At 47.3% G+C, this 21,275-nt stretch overlaps 1 protein-coding gene and 1 long non-coding RNA gene across 2 annotated transcripts in view; both read right to left on the bottom strand.

The window, feature by feature from the left end:
• LOC144125029 (uncharacterized) overlaps positions 1-18,651 on the bottom strand; it is a 34,822-nt gene extending 16,171 nt beyond the window's left edge. Inside the window, exons 1-5 of the mRNA XM_077658067.1 lie at positions 18,462-18,651; positions 17,590-17,688; positions 10,337-10,589; positions 7,809-7,968; positions 3,463-3,590 (exon numbers count right to left, since the gene is read on the bottom strand). Of these exons, the coding sequence (XP_077514193.1) occupies positions 3,463-3,590; positions 7,809-7,968; positions 10,337-10,589; positions 17,590-17,688; positions 18,462-18,651 (830 nt within the window). The remainder of the gene's footprint in view (positions 1-3,462; positions 3,591-7,808; positions 7,969-10,336; positions 10,590-17,589; positions 17,689-18,461) is intronic.
• Positions 18,652-19,228: 577 nt separating this feature from the next.
• On the bottom strand, positions 19,229-20,204 carry LOC144103876 (uncharacterized). The gene is made up of 3 exons (XR_013308351.1): positions 20,112-20,204; positions 19,714-19,743; positions 19,229-19,271 (listed from the first exon to the last, which is right to left on the bottom strand). It is a non-coding gene; the product is annotated as an uncharacterized LOC144103876 (long non-coding RNA).
• Positions 20,205-21,275: the final 1,071 nt, after the last annotated feature.

Genomic DNA, 21,275 nt, shown 5'->3' with positions numbered 1-21,275 from the left:
TGTAATAAACTTTAATCGAAAGTCAGCGCTCGTGTTGTCTGGCTCTTTGGACTCATTTTCCGTGCTGTTGCACTATGCATTAATAGAAGTGCCACCTGCCACGGTGGCCAGTTCGCTCACAACCGCTTTGAACATGGTGATGTCACGAAAAGCCGGCGACATTGACGCGACACAGTGATCGAAATTGTCGATATCTTAATCTGTCTTATGGAGGGGTAGCCGCGGAAGACAGTTGGCGTCAGCGTGCCGTCGACAACTCTTGCTGCCGGAGAGCCCAAGGTGCAAAACGTCCGCACGGGTCACGAAGATTAACGAGCTAGCAGAGGTTATAATGATTGGCGACGATGCTGAACTGCCATCCGTTTACAGAGGGACCGACTCGCATAAGCAACAACGCGCTCTTTGTTTTCACAGCGCTGAACGAGGACAGCTCCGATTTCCAAGACCACTTGTATCTGTATGAATCTCTGTGGGAACGGATGTATCGAAGTGGCAAAGGACAGGGTGCGACGTGAGAAGGAATTCTAGCTGGCGGAAGGCACTCAGGGGCCTACTCGAAAGCTACATCTTTCTTAAAGAGACCTGTCAGGGGGGTATACGATGTCCGCAAAGCGCTGATTGAAGCAGAGCAAGTACAAGCATAATCCCAACAAACCCCGCAACCCTTTGACCGCCTGGGGTGGCTTGAACGACTCGACAGCTGCAGTCATGGCGATCAGGTCTGATGCCGTTTTTGTCAACGAAGTGTCCAAGCACTAACGCTTGACGCGCACCAAGGCGGCACTTTTTAGAGTTAAGGAGAAGTCCAGCTTTGCGCATGCAGCCCAGGTGGACAGCTAAACGGTCGTTGCGCTTTCTAAACGTCTTTCTAAAAATGATTACATCGTCTAGGTGCCACACGCATATTTCCCATTTCAAACCACGGAGTATAGTGTGCCTAAATCTCTCGAAGGTGGCAGGCACGTTGCAAAGACCGAACGGCATCTTAAATTTATAAATGCCGTCAAGTGTAAAAAGCTCAGTTTTCTCTTTGTTCACGGGATGCATGGGGATTTGCAAATAACTTGGTCGGAGATCTACAGAAGACAAGTAGGAGGCCGAAGAAAGGCAGTCGATGGCATAATTGATTTGAGGAAGAGGGTATGCATCTTTTCTAGTGACGGCATTCAGACGACGGTAATCAACGCAAAAACACCACGATTCTTTTTCCGGAGAATTACTGGAGCCAGCGACTCGACGACTTTTGGATAACACCTTTGGTTAACATCTCCTTCATTTGTTCGTTGATCCTCTTACGTTGAAACGGTGACACTTAGCAGAACTTTTGTCGGATCGGATGTGAGGCGCCATTGGCAACTCTGTGAAGGGTCGGAGACTAGGGAACGGAAGGTGGGCCGCCGGGCTGTGAAAAGTCAAACGCGGAGGAGCGTCACAGGAGGATGGCCAGCAGAGCACGGCGCTCATGCGTGGAGAGCGAAGGAACTGTGATTACTCGGAAAACTCTTCTGCTGTCGCATGCCAGGTGTCGGTAACCACGGCAACGAATACTGGCGAGTCGGGGCTGCATGGCGCATGCTTCAATCCTTCAAGCAGAACTACAGATTATGTCGAACAAATCACTGTCCACAGTTCAATGCGAACTTCTGTGACAGAGACCATGACATGAGGAGCCAAGACATTTTTCTTCATGCGGGTCAAATACTCGTATCGAATATGTCGAGAGTGCTATCGCTGCATAATACCGGTATGCATACAGCTGAAGAAAGAAGCACGACAGTATCACGGGAAACACAGACCACTCTCTCACCACCGCAGTTGTCTTCCACAAGGCCAAGGGTGATACATTTGCCCACAATGAGCTCACCGGTGTGGCAGTCGACGTTAGCGCCAGGCATCTCCAAAAACCCGAGGCCAAGAATGGCGTCGTGCGTCGATCGGGTGAGTACCGCCATTTCCGTGCTGGACACTGCCCCATCAAAAGAAACTTTAACACTGCAAACTGCAACCTCAGACAATGGTTCCCCGCTCACACCACCGAACTGGGCATTTTGTCCCACCAGAACAGACACTTTGCCCACGAGGAGTCACTTAAAAGCAGCACTCATAACAGAAACAGTAGCTCCGGTATCCACTATCGCAGGCACACCATCAACTAGCACGTGCACTTGGTTCCGTAACATGACTACAGGCGGAGGTATTTCTTCCGGTGGCAGACTTCCAGCGACATTACCCCCATCGGTCGCGCCGACTATAGGTTCCGGTGGTGGCGAGTAAACTATAGAGGAAACCGAGTTTTGCCCAAGCCAACCACAATCTTGTCGCGCATTCCTCTGCTCTCGCCTATTTCTTCTCCTTCCCCGGTGAACACCCTCTGGATGGTTCCAGCAGCAACCACCTTCCGTTTGCAGACTTATGCTCCCTTATATTTCCTCCTTCAACGGTTCCATACGGAGGGTCGTTCTCTTGGAAACCACACAGTGCTTGCGCATTCCTCACACTCGTCATACCCTCCTCCTTCCTTCCACAATAACGGCCCTCCTCGCGATACCCCCCTCCTCCCAAGGTAACCACCCTCCCAGTGGTTTCTGTGGCAGCCACCCACCAATTACGCCGAATACTGCTACTGCCACTAGCTACGCCGACATGAAACCCAGGTAGGGCTGCTTAACAGCTACCGCTGTAAAGGAAGAGAAAGAAGGAAAGAAGAGAATGAGGGGAGAAGGAAAAGCACGAGAAAATGGATGGACGCCATGGCTCTCTCATACCGAATGTTTTACCTGAGCCGTAGCTTAGTTTAGCTAGAACTACAAACGTCTGTCAGACGGGCATGTCAATAATATGGCCGTTGGAGAAAGGTTAATTTTACATCATCAGCTTTTATAGCCAGACATCATCTCCCCCGTGAGATCACGTGGTCGTCGTCGGTACGAAATGCAGTGGCGTCATGTCGCAAGGTCACGTCGCAATGTCGCAGTGTCTATGCAATCGGTCATCCACCCGAAGAGTCACAACCCATTACACACACATTACACCCATTACACATGAAAGCTGCTGGCACTCTTTTTACGGCTTCTAAATATTAACTTCGAAAGGACAAACATTAGGTCTTGAGCGTTCAAACGGCGGCATACCTATTAATGTTGGCCACTAATTTCCCTCTATCAGAACGATTAAAATGCACTCACTCGACACACCGAAAACTAAAGCTTATCACATCGCGGCAGGACAATACTTAAGATAAGCGATTGTGAATCTTGTCGCCAGCAGGCATTGTTTCTTATGAAAAATAACCTTAAAAATAAAATTAAAATTATGATCAGTTACAAAAGAGAAAAACGCGACAGAAATGTCTTGTTTGTTCATGTACTCACTCAAAAGCGCTCTAAGGAAACGAGAAAGCCTTGTTTGTTCATGTACTCACACAAAAGGGCTCTAAGGAAACAAGGTTTCCTTATCGCTCACCTTAGTTCTACCTTGAGTATGTCGTGTAGCAGACTGTTCTTCGGCACTGCGGTAGTACAGCCGAAGAAGATGTAGGCTCCGCTGGAGTTATTAACATCCGTCTGCGCCTGCTGAAGCAGTCTGAAGGCCTGTTAGAGAATATGAAGTAATGTAACTGCATGCTGCTATTGTGTGCCGCGCATACCACACAGACAAAGAACAGTACGTCTCTGCTTTTTTTTTCTTTGACAACTAGCTTTAAAATACCGGAAAGACGAAGTTCAGCTGGTTTTAAAAGTTTAAGGGCACACCGAACATATGAAATGGTGGAGCCCGCTGTATCGGCTATTTGTATAGAACTCTGAATGTATGAGAGTATTCTTTTTCACTTATTCGAACCTCCCAAAAACTCTGCTCTTACTGTTTTTGCTTGCTTGTCGAGAGCCATGCTGAAGTACAGAGCAAGGATAATGCACACATAGTACACCGCTAAAGTTGTCACATCAAAGCGGAAGCAAATGCAAGACCCCTTACGGCGTCACAACCATGCCAGGATATTCTCGGTTCCTAATACGAAATATTATCATTATCAGGTGCATGATATAGCAAGTCATTTTAACGTGGTAGCGTTAGAGCGCACATTGAGCGGAAAGCCCAGTGATTTGAGAATGAAGCTGTCATTGGTCCATGGCGATGTGACGTCACAACCACAAGACATAGCGCGGGTAATTCAAACAGCCCACAACAATCGCAAATTACAACAGCGATGACGTCAATACACAATTCCTCATTCGTCAACAGGATCATGTTATCAATGCATCACCATTACGTAGTGCCGTTAAAGAAACAACAGCAACTGCGCTGGAAAGAAAAATGGTCCAGCGGGAACTCGAACCCCTTTCCCTTGAGCTGAGACCCGGACGCCCGATTTCTCGACCACAGAAGAGCTTGCGTTGCGGGCGACAAAAAAAGGCCTTGTAGAATACACTACATAGCGGGCAACAATATCTAGGTAAATAAGATTATCGATTAGCATCACCAATTCTTGTCGCCACTGGATAAAATCTATGCGTACGAGTAAACGAAATCCGCCTGACGTGTCGTAGTGCAGCATTCGGCGGTCTGTGCCGCAGCGCCATGACATAGTGCGCGAGATCACCTCACGCTCTCATCACCGCAATTTTACAGATTGGTTAGAAAATACAGAAAAAAGAATGTAAGCATAGTTGCCCCTGCCAACATCCATTTCAAAGGGGATGCTTCTAAGTTCTAGCACATCCATCCATTGATTTATGCATACATCCATACATGCGTCTCTCATAGCATCAGTCACTTTGGGACGTTAAAACCCCATAAAACCATACATACATACATACATACATACATACATACATACATACATACATACATACATACATACATACATACATACATACATACATACATACATACATACATACATACATACATACATACATACATACATACATACATACATACATGCATACATACATACAGTAGCCAGCAAAATTTTACAGGACGTGGGTGTGCGGAAAAAGTTCATTCCAGCGCAGGCACGCAAGCCAATTGGCTGAAATGTGTGAAGGTACTCGGGGCCAACATGCTCCTTCCTCTGGTAACGGTATCAGGCTACTTGGTAGCGAGGTAAAGCTACAATAAACGTTTCTGAAGAAATCACGTCCCGCAAACTTTTGCTGCCGATAGAACATACATACATACATACATACATACATACATACATACATACATACATACATACATACATACATACATACATACATACATACATACATACATACATACATACATACATACATACATACATACATACATACATACATACACACACACACACACATACATACATACATACATACATACATACATACATACATACATACATACATACATACATACATACATACATACATACATACATACATACATACATACATACATACATACATACATACATACATACATACATACATACATACATACATACATACATACATACATACATACATACATACATACATACATACATGCCTGGAGGAGGGGCGCGCCATGTGACTCTCCTTGGTTACATATACTAACGAGGGAGGGCGCCGTCGTAGCAGAGACATGTGCACCACGAACGGCGTGACCGCTGCGCACACCCGGGAGAGCACTCTCTTCGGCTGGGGGTCGGCACACACGAACTGCTGGCATGCGCTCCGCTCTTCGCCAGAGGGGCGAGGAAGTAGCTCCCGCATCTCGTCCCGTCCGGCTTCGGAATTTCCCCTTGCCCTAGTGTGGGCGAACATTCGCTCGCAAGTTTGCTGGTGAGTCGGACGCCCTCGAATTCTTAGCGTATTTTGTTGCTGGCTGGCGTTATTGTGGTTGTAGCAATAAATGCAGGTTTGTGTCAGCCGGAGTGTCGTTCCTTTGTTCCCTCAGAGCAAGGCCCACCGTGGTCGGCGAGGGCTCAGTAGCGTACGCGATCATGGAGGGTTGACGGGCGGTTTTGAACTGTGTCAGCTGGGATTAAGCGGCGAGAACGAATTTATCTCCCCTATTACGACCCCACATCTAGCGCTCAATGTGAGGCCTGCTCTTGAAACATTGGACGACTGACTGTTGGGTTCGAGGAAGTGTCTTTGTCTGAGATTGGAAAGTGCTAGGCCTAGCGTGAATTTTGATGGCTAGGACCAGTGGCAGGCTTTCTTAGGTGTGAGGTGTATTGCACTGTACCATGTTTAAACTTGTCGACATGTTCAGTACATTTTTCTTCAAATCTTCTCTGAAGTATCTTCAGCCCGAAAACCACTTGGTCTGCGTCGAGCGAGCGCGATGTCTAGTGTTCACGGAATGGCTGTGCCCGAAGCGAGTACGGAAGCCGCGTGGGTGGTCCGAGTTTTCTGCACATATTTTTTCTCTGCTTTCTCTGTTTCTACTCTGGGAGTCGCGGCCCCGCGAGCCGGGTGGCCTGGGGCCACAGGTGCCGCTACGAGCCCGCTGGTATTACAGCTTGGCATCGGGCGCTCCGACACCGTCCGATAGGGTGGGCGCCAACCGCTTAAAAGCTGCTTCGTGCAGTTGGTTGGGTAGGACCACTCCACCGAGCTGATGTCTCCTCGCGGCTGCGCGCACGTAACCCTTTCCGTGTCTTTGCTTTGTTGTTATCAGAGTGGTAGTTAGGCCTATGGTTTTTCAGAGCTGCCTGCACCACGTCAGGAGAAGCACGACCACCGGACTGTGGTGTTGAGAGGAGGTGCAATTTGCTGCCCACTTAATTTTGTAACCTCGCACGAACTTTGCAGTCTCCTTCAATTCAAGAAAGGTCTTTTTTAACTCGAAATTTGCGTTTGCCCGACACGTTTTGCTACTGAGTTCAGCGGGGTAACGTATTTAATCCCCCCTTATAAAACCCCACAATATATAAGTACGTACATACATTCTTTCCAGCCGTTTGTAGCCGTGTGGCTGCGCTTGCGTAGATGCCAATGAGTAATTACTCCCTGATTACATGCACACATACATACATTCCCTGTAGCCGTGTGGCTGCGCTTGGGTATATGCCCATGATTAATCACTCCCTTATTACATACATGCATTATTTGTAGCCGTGTGCCTGCGCTTGGGTAGATGCCAATGAGTAATTACTCCCTTATTACATGCATATATACATGCATTCTTTGTAGCCATGTGGCTGCGCTTGAGTAGATGCCAATGAGTAATTACTCTTATTACATGCATACATACATGCATTCTTTTTAGCCATGTGGCTGCGCTTGGGTAGATGCCAATGAGTAATTACTCCCTTATTGCATGCATACATACATTCTTTATAGTCGTTTGTAGCCGTGTGGCTCCGCTTGGGTAGATGTCAATTAGTAATTACTGCATATATACGTGCATGCATACACATACATACATACATACATACATACATACATACATACATACATACATACATACATACATACATACATACATACATACATACATACATACGTACGTACGTACGTACGTACACACACACACACACACACACACACACACACACACACACACACACACACACACACACATACATACATACATACATACATACATACATACATACATACATACATACATACATACATACATACATACATACATACATACATACATACATAAATACATACATACATACATACATACATACATACATACATACATACATACATACATACATACATACATACATACATACATACATACATCCGCTGTTGCATTCAGTTCTCACTGCACACAGTCTGTAGACAATCTATGAACGGCTGAACGTAATTTTATTCAGAGCCTGATCCTTGGCAGCTTACCTTGAGCAAGGCGAAGGTGGAACGCAGGTCTCTGGGGCCGCTGACGGAGCGTTCGTCCACGTCCAGGACTGCGTGGTGGCGGACGCCCTTGCTCCAGTAACTGACAAACTCTCCTATCCCCGCCGCGCTGCCAAGCTGGCGCAGCGCTTCCCTGGACTTCCTGCATGCACAACCCGTATATAAAGGGACTAAGCATGACAGCCCAGGCATCGGTGCGTCTGCCCAATCATAGGGAGCCAGCAAGCAGCTCATTTGCTTTAATGCTGAATGTCTTGTGCGGCTGGATCGCCAACATATTTTTTTACGTGAGGAAAATCCTAGCTCAATGCGAAAAGATAGGTGAAGCACACTGTCAGTGTGGACTGAAAACAACTGCAATGCCCACCGCAAGAGGTAACGCCCGCGCAGCCAACTAAGCCACGGGAGCCAAACGAACAAGTATGGGCAGATCGCTGCATTGGTATTAGCCTCATTCATCTGACAATTGCAGGCATCTTCGTCGACATTTTTGCACCGTGCCCAGCTTGCTGATAGCTACAGACCCAACGCAAGTAGCAGTCTATGGCCGCCTACAATGGTTCCAGATAGTCCAAGTATCAGAGACCTTCTCAGTAGGCGAGAAGGCATGGAAGAAGGCCTTGTGTTCCCTGGAGTCCTTCTGAGGCATGTAAGAGGACTATGTAACGTTGTAGGCAATTTTGGCACCGTGGTACAGGTGCCACGCAAATACCTCGGTCCAGATTCATATTCTGTGCTCTTTTCCATCCCTTTAAAAAGAGGGACTGATACGTGCTGAAGCGATACATGGGCCGTGATGGAGGGTTCCGGAATAATTTGGTCTCTATGGTTTCTTTAACGTGCGCTTACAACGCACAGCGTACGGGAATTTTTACATTTCACCTGCATCAAAATGCGGCCGCCACACCCTGGTTCGAGCCTGCAACCATAGGACCAGCAGCCGAAAGCCACAGCCAGCCGGTGCGGGAGAATTTTTGACATCGATAAACGCATTATGAACATGCGCATAGGTTAGCGGTGCCGTCGTTAATAGAAAGTTTCACCACAGCGTAATCCGCTACCTCATGCATATTGCTGCCACTAGCTGTGAAGAATGCATGTGCAGATGGCTCCAAGAGACCATTTGCGGGCCACCTATTTGCTGGCGCACCTGACACATCGAGCCCATCTGTGCATGCACTGTGAGCGCTGGGGGTGTATGCATGGGGCCCGTAGTACCTTTCGCCTCTACTCGCAAACATTGCCAAGCGAGCACGTTTGAATGTGTGTTCACGTGATGGGCAATCAGTGATTGTTATGGTTGTCGTGGCTATACCGTTTTTAATGGTTCTGCCGTGGAGCGCATCGCACGGTGAAGCCAAAAACTGAAAGAAAAACGAAAGGCAAATACTTGTCCACACAATACCACGCTAACACTAGACACTATGACCATCTAATGGCATCACCGCCGCACTGCGCCAACGCGCCATCAAGGTTCCAGTTGGAGCTTCGTTGTTGCGATCATCTCTCTGTCGTAGTTCTGGCTGAATCCAAGCGCCTCCGAGAGACAAAGAGTCGATATAGTGGCACGTGGTAGGATTGTAGCGCATTCTGTCACCCCATGCCACCACGATGATGTTGCAGCGATGCTGTCCATCAATGACGGTTGTACAAGAAGTGCATCGTCTAGCATTTTGCACCGTGAAATTGGCAGCGCTTTGACTCTGACTTCTTCACTCAGCGAGGCGAAAAGTCACGGAGACTTTTACTGTTTGTATACTTAGCGAGCGTACCCACAGGAGCGGCATCACTACGAGAATCGCAGTGCTGCGCACAATAAATATGTGCAACGTTTTCCTTCCTTCCCGTACGAAGAGGCGCTGTGGCCCGAACAGCCGGAACGAGTAGAGACCACGACGGACCCCTGACGGAACAGGTCTTAACTGAGGCTTGTCGCCGTCGAGAGCCAGAACCCATTAGCGTTATTTTGCCGCAGAATCTTACTCGAAACCTGTTCAGTTAAGAAAGATTAACGTGTCATATCATCATCACCAGCCTGACGGCGCCCATTGCAGGGCAACTGCATCTCCCATGTCTCTCCAATTAACCCTGTCCTGTGCCAGCTGCGGCCACCGCATACCCACAATCATTTCCTTTACCTTGTTAGAAATTAACAGCAGCACCAAGTCGAAAGGTGTACAGTCCTTGCCACTGTCCTCTGGTATTCCTCCGCAGTGCAATATAGTCTGGTAGTGAACCTCTATTCTGATACATCTACATGAGCGATAACGCGTAGAAATGTTACGGATGTATCTTTCAGGATATTGTAACTTACTGGACTGATTGAAATGGACAGAAATACTGTTTATGCTAAAAAAACATGCTTCATTTCTTTTTGCACTTCATTGACTCACACTCCGATTAGCCCAAAGCAATGCGGGTCAAGCCCCTAGTGGCCAGGCGATAGTATTCTTAACTCTATGCGGCTACAGGCGCCGCATTCAAGAAGGGGCCATGCCTTGCGGGTGTACCTGTGCGTGATGGCCACGCCGTAAGCGCTCTTGCGGGCCACCCTTGCGAATTCCAGGAACGTGCGGAAGGAGCGCGTATGGTTGTGGCCGTCCCACAGGTCCACCTTCCCGTCGCCGTCGGCCACGAAGGTGGACTGGAAGATGACGTACTCGCAGAGGCCGTCTTCGCGCAGCAGCAGGTTGGCGTGCTTCAGGAGGTCCAGGGACAGGCCCACCGTGCAGGCGAACGGCATCCGGGACAACTGTGGTGGCGCTGCAGTGATTGTGCCAGTGAATCAAGTACATCATCATTATCTTGATTACGTCCACTGCCGGCAAAGGGACTCTCCTAAGGGCTAATTATCACTGTCCTGCACCAGCTGCGGCCACCTTATCCTTGCAAACTTTCCTATCTCGTGCGAGAACATTCTTGCAGGCTAGTTGGCACATGTTTTACGAATTCCTAGCGCAACAAGACGAGGGCACAAGAAACAAAGTGGACAGGACCGCAGAGCTTCTCATTTTTCCATTTTCTCATCTTCCCAGGTGACCTTGAGGGACCATCCATTCCACTAATATTTCCTGCCTTTTCCCACTGCACTGCTTGATTTTTCTTGTATACCAACTTGTGTTCTGTAAATCACTGTACACTCTTCCGGCCTCTTAACGTTATTCTTACCCTTTTTTTTCCATAGCTTCCCGCGTTGTCTTCAGTTTAATCTGAAGCCCTTTGGTAGTCTCAAAGGTTGTTTCCTATATATAGTTTGCATCGCCGTCTTAGTGGCCGCCATCTTTTGGTCCAGAAAGCAAGCGGCGAAAGTAGCCACCAAAGCGAAAGCCTGGCTGTTCGTTTTCCTAATCCGCTTATCGCCAATTATGGCAGCGCAGCAGCGAAAGCATTTGACAGAATTGACCACAAAATTTTATCTACAAAGTTAGAGCATTATGGATTTCGAGGAGTTTCTGGTAACCTTCTCAAGTCATATTTAAACCACCGTAAACAATGCGTCGTGATTAACAAAGCTCACTCTTCCCTATTAAATGTCACTTCAGGTGTGCCGCAAGGCAGTATTCTCGGACCGGTTTTATTTAATATTTACATAAATGATATAGTAAACACTAGCACACTTGCATCTTACATCATTTATGCAGACGACACAAGCATTTTTTTCCAGTCAGCCAGTATTGAAGAACTCACTGATTTCGCAAATGTTACACTTGAAAAATTCTCTCAATGGACTCAAATAAATAGTTTACAAATTAACGTTGCTAAAACAAGAGCCATATTATTTACTCCTGTACAAAAGGTTATCAGTCGGGATATCGACATAAAACTCGGTTCCGAACAAATAAAAGTCGTTAAAGAAATAAAAACATTGGGTGTGACGTTCAATCAACATCTAAACTGGAATGCCCACGTGGAACGCGTGGCGGGAAACCTGGCAAGAGCTTGTGGCGTACTGTGTAAGTTTAGAACGATGCTTCCGACTAAAATTAAGTTAATCCTTTATAATTCAATTTTCGCTCCCCATATTAACTACTGCAGTCTTGTATGGACGGACACAACTCAATCCAACCTTACCAAATTGATGCTATTACAAAAGAAAGCAATTCGTCATGTAGCAAATGCCTCATATGACGCCCATACAAGAGAACTTTTTGCTTCGTTTAATGTACTCCCCATACACCACATACATAAACTTAACCTCATTATGAAGTACAAATACAGTGTTCAAACTAACAACGAAACTTTCCTCAACTTATGTAATTTACATCGACCTTTAGAAGTGCCCTACATATTCAGAAACAGAGTACACTGGTCTATACCTTCTTCCCGCACTAATCAGGGTCGGCACATGCTGCAGTACCACATGCCTACATATTTGAATTTCCTACAAAATAAAAATATAGATATACATAACCTTAGCAAATACAAGTGGCAGAAATACCTTATTCTTGAAGACATATGAGTTTAATTATGTTTCTCCGACACAAACTGCTTTTGTATTGCGGATGTATTGTATCTTTTTATCATCGTCTATTTTCCTGCTTCTATTATGTGAACTTGTGTACACCCGATTATATTTGACCCTTTGGAGCTGTTGACGCGATTTTTTTTGTTTTCCTACTAGATATGTTTCTTTCATTTTCTGTGCGTTGAATTGTAATCTTCATATGTATAAATAGTCTGCGACGAGTTAACACAGATACATGTTCATTTCTCACATCAAAACTATTTCAGATATAGCACCTGTCTTACTGCACATTCCATTGCATACTTTTTTTTTCGCTGGTTCTAAGTCCTGCATATATATATATATATATATATATATATATATATATATATATATATATATATATATATATATATATATATATATATATATATATTGTATTCTGTAGGGGTTCCAATGCGCCAGTTTACAAGTGTAAGTACAGTATTACGACAAACGCGACTGTTCGTTTTAAAGGTTTATTGTGCCAACAGTTTCGGGAATGGTATTCCCTTCGTCAGGGCAGGCTTACAATGAAACAGTGTTGTCAATATAAGGACACAAAGCGGGCGAGGATGTATAAACTCCGCCCTCAAAGCAAACTTGAAAGTGAGGGCAAGGGGCCGTATAATGGACCGCGCGGCAGCTCTCACAGGGGCAGTGGCCAAATTAAACACAGAAAAAACACAGAGCAAAACGGGGAGGTGGAAATAGTAAAGGAGTAGAAAAGACAACGAGTTTGAACAGCGATAGAAAAGGGAAAGGGGCGTTAAAACCGGCTCTCGGCGCACCGGGAGGCCGCAGTCCCCCCCTTCTCGGGGTGTCGTAGAGAAGGGGGGGACTGCGGCCTCCCGGTGCGCCGAGAGCCGGTTTTAACGCCCCTTTCCCTTTTCTATCGCTGTTCAAACTCGTTGTCTTTTCTACTCCTTTACTATTTCCACCTCCCCGTTTTGCTCTGTGTTTTTTCTGTGTTTAATTTGGCCACTGCCCCTGTGAGAGCTGCCGCGCGGTCCATTATACGGCCCCTTGCCCTCACTTTCAAGTTTGCTTTGAGGGCGGAGTTTATACATCCTCGCCCGCTTTGTGTCCTTATATTGACAAGACTGTTTCATTGTAAGCCTGCCCTGACGAAGGGAATACCATTCCCGAAACTGTTGGCACAATAAACCTTTAAAACGAACAGTCGCGTTTGTCGTAATACTGTACTTACACACATATATATATATATATATATATATATATATATATATATATATATATATATATATATATATATATATATATATATATATATATATATTTGTGTATGTGTGTTTGTATATATATATATATGTAATAACGTGACAGTCTGTTGGCCTTGTCAATTAGGGGTGGGAGCCTCGTCAAGCTACTGAGTTTGTGGCTTTTTGCTCCTACCCTAGCATTTTTTTTTCTCTTCTTCAGGACAAAAAAATGCTGAATAAAGTTGATTGATTGGTTGATTGATTGACTAGGCAGGAAAGGGGAGGTGGTGCTTCGTCTCCTTACCAAGGGCGGTGGACTGTTCGCTGTTCGGGCTTGAGCTGAGAAGGGACGAATGGTAGTGGCAGGAGTGCTGAAGAGGCCACTCCCCACTGCGCTGGGACAAAGTTTTCTCTCTTGCACCCAAAGATGGCGCCCGTGACGTCATGTTAAAACTATAGTTGGGTAATAGCAACTGTTACACTTCTCATGATTACAGAATCCTGGCTTATGGGTCGCATTTAGACGCAGGCGTAATGCAAAGACGAACATGTGCTGTGTGATGTCATCACAAGTTAAGGAATCCCAGGTGGTCGAAATTCATCCTGAACCCCCAAATACACCTTTCGCAGTAGAGCTAACGTCCCTAACGTGTATACGTACAGGTTGTTTATTACTTTGAGGGAAATTAGGAGCGCGTGACCGCCGCGCTTCGAGAACCGCTGCCGCTGATTGCCGGGTGAGTGGACGGCACCTAGCGCATGCGCGTAAAGGGCAGCCGGCGGCGCTTATTGCGCCTTCGCCACCCATTCTCACCGGCCTCTAGCCTATTTGTATCGGCAATATCTTGGCCACTATCGGGATACCTCACTGGTGCAGCTCGAGGCCAGTTCTGAACATCCGCTATTAAACGATCAGTGCCATCTGCCCTTTCTTTTAAATTTAACGCCAAAGAGTTAGTACCCCCCCGTCGAAAAACTTGTCCGGCGCCGCCGGCGCCGACAGTTTGAAGCCTCGCAGACGGAGCGGCCGGAGGAACCAGTCACTTCGGCAATATAGATTGCTTACTAGATCACGTGACCTTCTGACGTCATCAAACCTGCTTACAGGATTGTGAGCAAACTGACCACCGTGCTCGGTGGCAGTTAGATTGCTCGCGAGAGGTTGCTCGGCAAGAGCAACCTAGGTCTCACAAGCCCCACTGGTGACAACACCTGCCATCGTAGAGCAGTGGCTCACCGCTTAAGGGGCAACTGAAGAGGTTTAGAATTCGATTAGTTTAAACGAGCCGAATGCGTAAAACTCATGCGAAATCTTTTTGCGCTAGCATCTGGTGACGTAATCGCCGGCTAAAGCGGCGTCGGCGTTGAGGCTTCGCTACAGAGCACAGCGACCAGCAGAGGCCGCAATGATGACGTCACGTACGACAGCGCTAAGTTCCGAGCGAAGAAGCTTTTGTTTCAAGGAATAAAACAAATACCGTCGAAAGTGAAGCTCACGAAGCATTGTTTGGGGGCATCGGAAGATGCACGGCAACATGTAAATGAATGCAGCGGATCACTGAAATTTCGGCAACAATGACGTCACCACGATTTTCTGCGCACTCCTCCAACGTAGTGAGGAGAGGCCTGAACATCATCACGGTATTAAGCGGTGATTACGTCACCATTTTAAATGCTAGCGCAAAGCCACTTTGCATGCTTTACCTAGAAGCTTCATAGATTCGAATTCTTGAATAACCTCGAATTCTCAAAAAACCATTTCACTTTCCCTTTAACCGCTGCTCCACTGCGCCAAGAGCAGTATGAGGACTCCCAGCGATCTATGAATGCAAAGCCGAGAATTAGCAATTCTGCATAAATGGGCATTATCCAATTAGCGCTATCGCGTCATGCCCTTAAAGCGGAGCTTGTGTGTCCCCTGCTGTTGTTCCATTCTTCCTACTTTTAGTAATGTGCAAAAAAAAAAGGACAAGGAAGGAAAGATTATGAAAAAACCACCGGGGACACTCAAGACTCCTTACGTGCTATGAGTGCGAAGGCATTGTGCACTGCTGTTGTTTACGTTGGTGCGTTTGTGGTTGATTATGTCTGTTCGCGTTGGTCACCAAACCGCACACCATTCGGAGCACCATGGGTGAATGCCCATTATGCAGAATTGGTCATGCTCTACTTAACATTCATAGATAGCGGCGATCGAGTCCGCGTACCATTACCAGTGCAGTGTTGCATGGCTGCGCCACTGGACTGGCGGGTGGCTGTTCCTGTCACAGCCACCCGTAGGGATTGTGCGACCCATGGTGCTCTTCCCGAGCAACCTCTCACGCAGCTGGCGCGACAGTCCTCTCAACTTACCCGAGCTTTCCCGAGTTACTTCGTGGAAAAGAAGTGCGGGCACTTTCTGTACACGCCACGCATGAGGCAAGCAATGCTTAAGCATTAATAAAACAAGCCCAGTCGATTCCAACGCCGTTGCGGCGCATGCTGGGCGACCTAGATGGCAAACTGTTGCTTGGTATGGTACATGGGGTTCAACGTCCTGAGGCCAGTCAGGCTACGAGGGACGCCGTAGTGGAATGCTCCGGATTAGTTTAGTCCGCCTGGGGATCTTTAACGAGAGTTGGCATCGCATAGTACATGGGCGCCTTTTGTGACTGGTCACAACTAAAAAGTGGGCCGCGACAGCCGGTATTGAACCGGTAACTCCGGCTCAGTAGCCGAGCGCCCTAGCCGCTGAGCCACCACGGCGGGTTACATCGTTGTTTAGGAAGTGTGTCCCAAATATTACGGCAAGGCGATCGGAAGGGTTCAAGTTTTTTTAAGGTGATAGCCTTTAATGGCTCATACTAGCGATGACCATCCGTCCGTTACATCGTCACCTAGGCTACGCGACCTTGTGATGTCACGTGGTCATGTGACCTTAAGGTTATGAGTCGCAAACCTCTTTCGCCTTCTCGGGTTCGAACCCGACCGCGGCGGCTGTGTTTTTATGGAGGAAAAACGCTAAAGCGCCCGTGTTCTGTGCGAAGCGATGTCAGTGCACGTTAAAGATCCCCAGGTGGTCGAAATTATTCCGGAGCCCTCCACTACGGCACCTCTTCTTCCTTTCTTCTTTCATTCCCTCCTTTATCCCATCCCTTACGGCGCGGTTCAGGTGTCCAACGATATATGAGACAGATACTGCGCCATTTCCTTTCCCCAAAAAACAATTATTATTAATATTATTATTCTCGCAGTTAAGAGATATCTAAGTGCCTCCAACGAATTTTTTGAATATCTCTCCCACACACACGTGTCCAGTTACTGACGACGTGAATACATTAGTGATCAAAGCAGCTGCTGAGCGCGGTAGCAGCTCTGCGATATAAGCAGCTGCGGTCGTACTTTCGTCGCCTGTGTCAAACAATGTTGCTGCACAACCACTGTTTCATGTTTGCTTCGATTTTGATGTTTTACAGCAACTACGAGGTGTCACAGCCTTTGCAGCACGGTGGCGTACTTATTTATATACAAGGTCACTGCCTTCAGGAGCTGCTAATATATGATTGAGCTTTGTCCTGATCGAGCCGCGATGGTCACGGGCGTAGCCAAGAATCCGTGAGTCTGACTGTGCGCACGGAAATGTGCTCAGGGATCCGTCCCTTACACATTTTTACGTTACCCTGCGTGACACATGAGAGTATGCGAAAAAGCTACCAAAAATATGGACACGATCGCTATGCGTCTAATTACAAATTATCGTGCATCTTCACAAATTTTCCCTTTCCGACTCACACTGTCAACACTGCCCTTGGAGAAATTACTGGCGGTGCACCAAGTAGGAAAGAAAGTCAAGCATGTGCAAATAATTATTTATCCGGACTGTAATTACTTCAAATTGCTGCGCTCTACCAATCGGAACTCGGGTTCCTGATCGCAGGGTAACCGCGCTCTGTCGGGCAACGAAGCCAAAGGCGCACGGATGAACGGATATCGTCGCTCACCGAATACTGATGGAGCCAAACGCGGCAACTTGGCAAGCACGCCCCGAGAACGGCAAAGCGTAACCAGCCCTTCTCACCATCGTCGTCGTCGTCGTTGAAGGCGTGGTGGTGGACCTTTGCCCCAACACTCACGACGGGCTTGTAGGTACCCGCGCGTGGCCTTGTGGCATGCCTGCCTGTGCAAGAGAGCGAAGCAAGGGAAACACAGAGACCAACGAGCACATTTCATAAACCAAGAAGGCTACAAGATAGCAAAAGCCCTAGATAAGATGGCGCTGAAGTATCCCTCCTCATTTAACGGCACCAGCGTAGGCTCCAGTGCCGTACTACTTTGTGCCAGCTGACCTGGTCATCTCAGCTGGTAGACCGACTGCCCTGGACAAGTAAGTCGGGACTCCATTTCGGACCAGGACAAACTTTCCTTTAGCTACGAAGATTATAGATAGGTGGTAAACTTCCCCTCTGTAGCTGTGTGGCTGCGCTACAGAACGGTCCAATGAGGGGTTCGACAACAAGCCTCACACCAGGTTGCAGCACTGCAAGAGACGCCGGGCAGAAAAGTTCAATGCGTCGTTGTCCAGCGAGACATCAGAAGTCTCCGGCAGGCATTTAGCCTGGTGTGTGACTTAGTGTGTGTTCTGTGCCTGGTGTGAACTTTGGAATTTTCTTTTGGCGAGTTTGGTGTTTTGCACTGCGTAGTATAGTGCTGGAAACTATAGACTGCAGTGTGGTGCTGGCAACTAGAACTTAGGTCACGTCGTCATAAGCCAATTAGCCGTGTAGTTGGCTGACACGGTTGTGCTCCCAGCCATGTAACTGCCAAGTGTTCATTGAATACTGTTTGCAGTATCCCTTGATCGTCTCATGACGTTTACGCGACATGAAGCATTTAAGATGGCTGGCGAATTTAATCCGAGCACTGGCTGGCATTTTGGCGTAGATTTCTTACCTGTTACTTGCCGGATGATCACGAAGAGGCCACCGGCGACCAGAAAAGTGCCGATAAAGATTGCTGTCCCAAACTTGACATAGTGAAGCCACGTACGCTTGGAACTGAGGAAAAAAGAAAGCGTGAGTCCAATGGCACTTGCCTCATTACCCACGATGCGCCATGTGTCAGCACAACGTTGGTACGGCATGTTCTTTTCGGTACTTACTTTGCTCCTGTAATTAGTCGAAATAGTAAGCTGAATAAGGGAGCAATTTTGTCACGAAGCTTTGGCGAACTCTCTTAAAAATACAAGTGGCTTAAACGAGCCAGAATGATCAATTCCGAAGAATACGTCCACTCCCATCAAGCATGTATACGGACAGGCGCGCGTTCTCCCCATTAGCTTATCATTAGCCGATGGACCGACAAAGGAACTAGAAAACGCCGAAGCCGTGGCTTCAGCGTATTACTCTGCCGGTTGAAAATAAAACACCTTTCTTATTTTAAGGGGCTCCTTAAAATGCATAATACACAGCCGCCGCGGTGGCTCACTGGTTATGGTGCTCGGCTGCTGACCCGAAAGACGCGGGTTCGATCCTAGCCGTGGCGGTCGCGTTTCGATGGAGGCGAAATGCTAGAGGCCCGTGTACTGTGCTATGTCAGCGCACGTGAAAAGAACCTCAGGCGGTCGATATTATCCGCAGCCCTTCACTACGGCGTCCCCTCGTAGCCTGAGTCACTTCAGGGTGCTATATCCAATAAAATTCAGAATGCGCAGGCGCTCACCCCGACGCGAAGGCCTCCCGTCGCTGACAGAAAACGCAGACTCTGAAAGAGAAGGAATTTAATTTGGATGCGCAAAGCAGGGACAAAATGCATTCTGATGGTGGAGTGGGTCACGGTTGGCCTAGGAAACACAACAAGCGAGATACGCCGTGTACTATAACGTTGGACTCGATCGCAAACATGGAGTATGAAGAAAACTAATCTTCCCTTTTAATTCCAACCATGCCACCACTTAAAAAATAGTAAGAAGTGTACATTGATATAGACCGGTCAGAAGTGTTTGAGGCGTTAAACACCCAAGGAGAAGCGTTTAACTGGGCCCCCGTTTAAGTATGCCCTGTGCCATGTATGGCATACGTGTATTGAGCCTAAAATTCTGGCATGCTTTGCAACAGACGTAGCGATTCTGCCGCATTGCACTAGGTGCAGGCATCTAATTAATGACGGTGAATAAAAGCCACTCCCGGCGTCGGCAAATACTTACGAGCCAGGATAGCGATTTGCGAAGCATCCGCTGAAATATAGCGAAAGAACAAAGTAAGAATGGCGCTGATCGCGTGCGTTAGGTTTCCGCAAAGTTAGAAATCTCAGGTGACGTATTGCCGCATGGGATGAATGTCACACGCTTTGCAACAACGTTATGCGCTCGCGTTTTGCCGTGTGGGATGAATGTCACACAACGTTAAGCGAGCTCAGCGTAAGAACGCGTGCAAACAGACTGGGTTAATCTGGATGCAGGGTTTGAACACGGGGCTAGGCTCAGGGTTTCGATGGCAGAGCTGGTATTTTTGCCGCTTCTTCCTTCGTGCACCAACGTATTCGCACAATATCCCTGCTCAAAAAGCACCGTTTGAAAAGAGCTGGCTGGATTGAAGAACTTACTCATGTTTCACCGCGGTTGTTGCTGTTCGGCCGATAACTGCAAACCTTGGAATGTCAATGGCGCACAGCTCCGAAGTCTTCGTTTTCTGCTTCCTCGATCTCCTCTCGGGTCACGCGGGTTTCCGTCGGCAGCCGCTTAAATGTGGGCTTGTCGGAGACTCAACGAAGAAGAAAAGCAGCGAGATCAAGTTGAATCAATCGATCATTTTCTCCTCTCTTGCCGGCGGTTCGCGGTTCAGAGAAAGCAATATCTGGAGGTTCCTCTTTCGAGACTAGGACTGCATCTGTTTCTTACATTTCTTCTATCGTTCGGTGCGAGTGCCAAGAGATTCCCGTTAAGCAGTGTATGCGGCTACCTTCACGATTACATAAGTGCAACTAATCGATTATCTTGTTAGCTATATACAAAATTCTTTCGCATGTCCAAAAAAGGCTACATTGATTCTATTCCGGATGACTCATACCTCTTGAATTTATTTTATTTTTCCTTTTTTTTATCTTGATTCAGTCTTCTGACGTTTCCTTCCCCGCGCAAATGCTTATTGGCATTCTACTCTATACCTTGGCCAATCCCCCCCACGTGGGTATGTGCCATATTACTTGAGGAGAAGAAGAAGAAGAAGAAGCTTCCAACGCTGTCCTTTATCTGGAAGCCCGTATCCCCAACCTCTATTCCCGCTTCCAACTTCTAACAGTGCGTACTTTCCTCAAGTCTTTTGACCCGGCCCCAGGCGTTAGTATTCCAATTTTTGTATCCCAACCACACCTTTTTTTGACTAATCACTGGCCACGTTATCAGCTTCCGCAAGTTAGGTTCACGCAGAATCTGTTAGCTCCGCTTCAGGTTGATCTGATCTCCTTGCAACGAGTTGCTGACACGCAGGCTGATCCCGTCTTCTATTACGACTTTATTTTCCCGTCCCATGCGAAGCATATGCCCGCACATACCCTAAATGGTCTTCTTTCTGAACACCTACAGAATTTTCCACATCATACTGTTCTCTCCACTGATGCCTCCGGCAGCTGTAAGAAGGCGGCGATTGGCATATATTCGCAGGATCTAGCTTGGAGCTACTCCGTTCGTATCCCTGATTATACTCCTATATTCTTCGCAGAGTTTTTGGCCATTGGTTTGGCTCTTCTCAAAATTCCCAGACATGTCGC

This window comes from Amblyomma americanum, chromosome 1, assembly GCF_052857255.1.
Source record: "Amblyomma americanum isolate KBUSLIRL-KWMA chromosome 1, ASM5285725v1, whole genome shotgun sequence".
In the NCBI taxonomy this organism is placed as follows: domain Eukaryota; kingdom Metazoa; phylum Arthropoda; class Arachnida; order Ixodida; family Ixodidae; genus Amblyomma; species Amblyomma americanum.
This window is presented reverse-complemented; position numbering and strand designations above follow the sequence as displayed.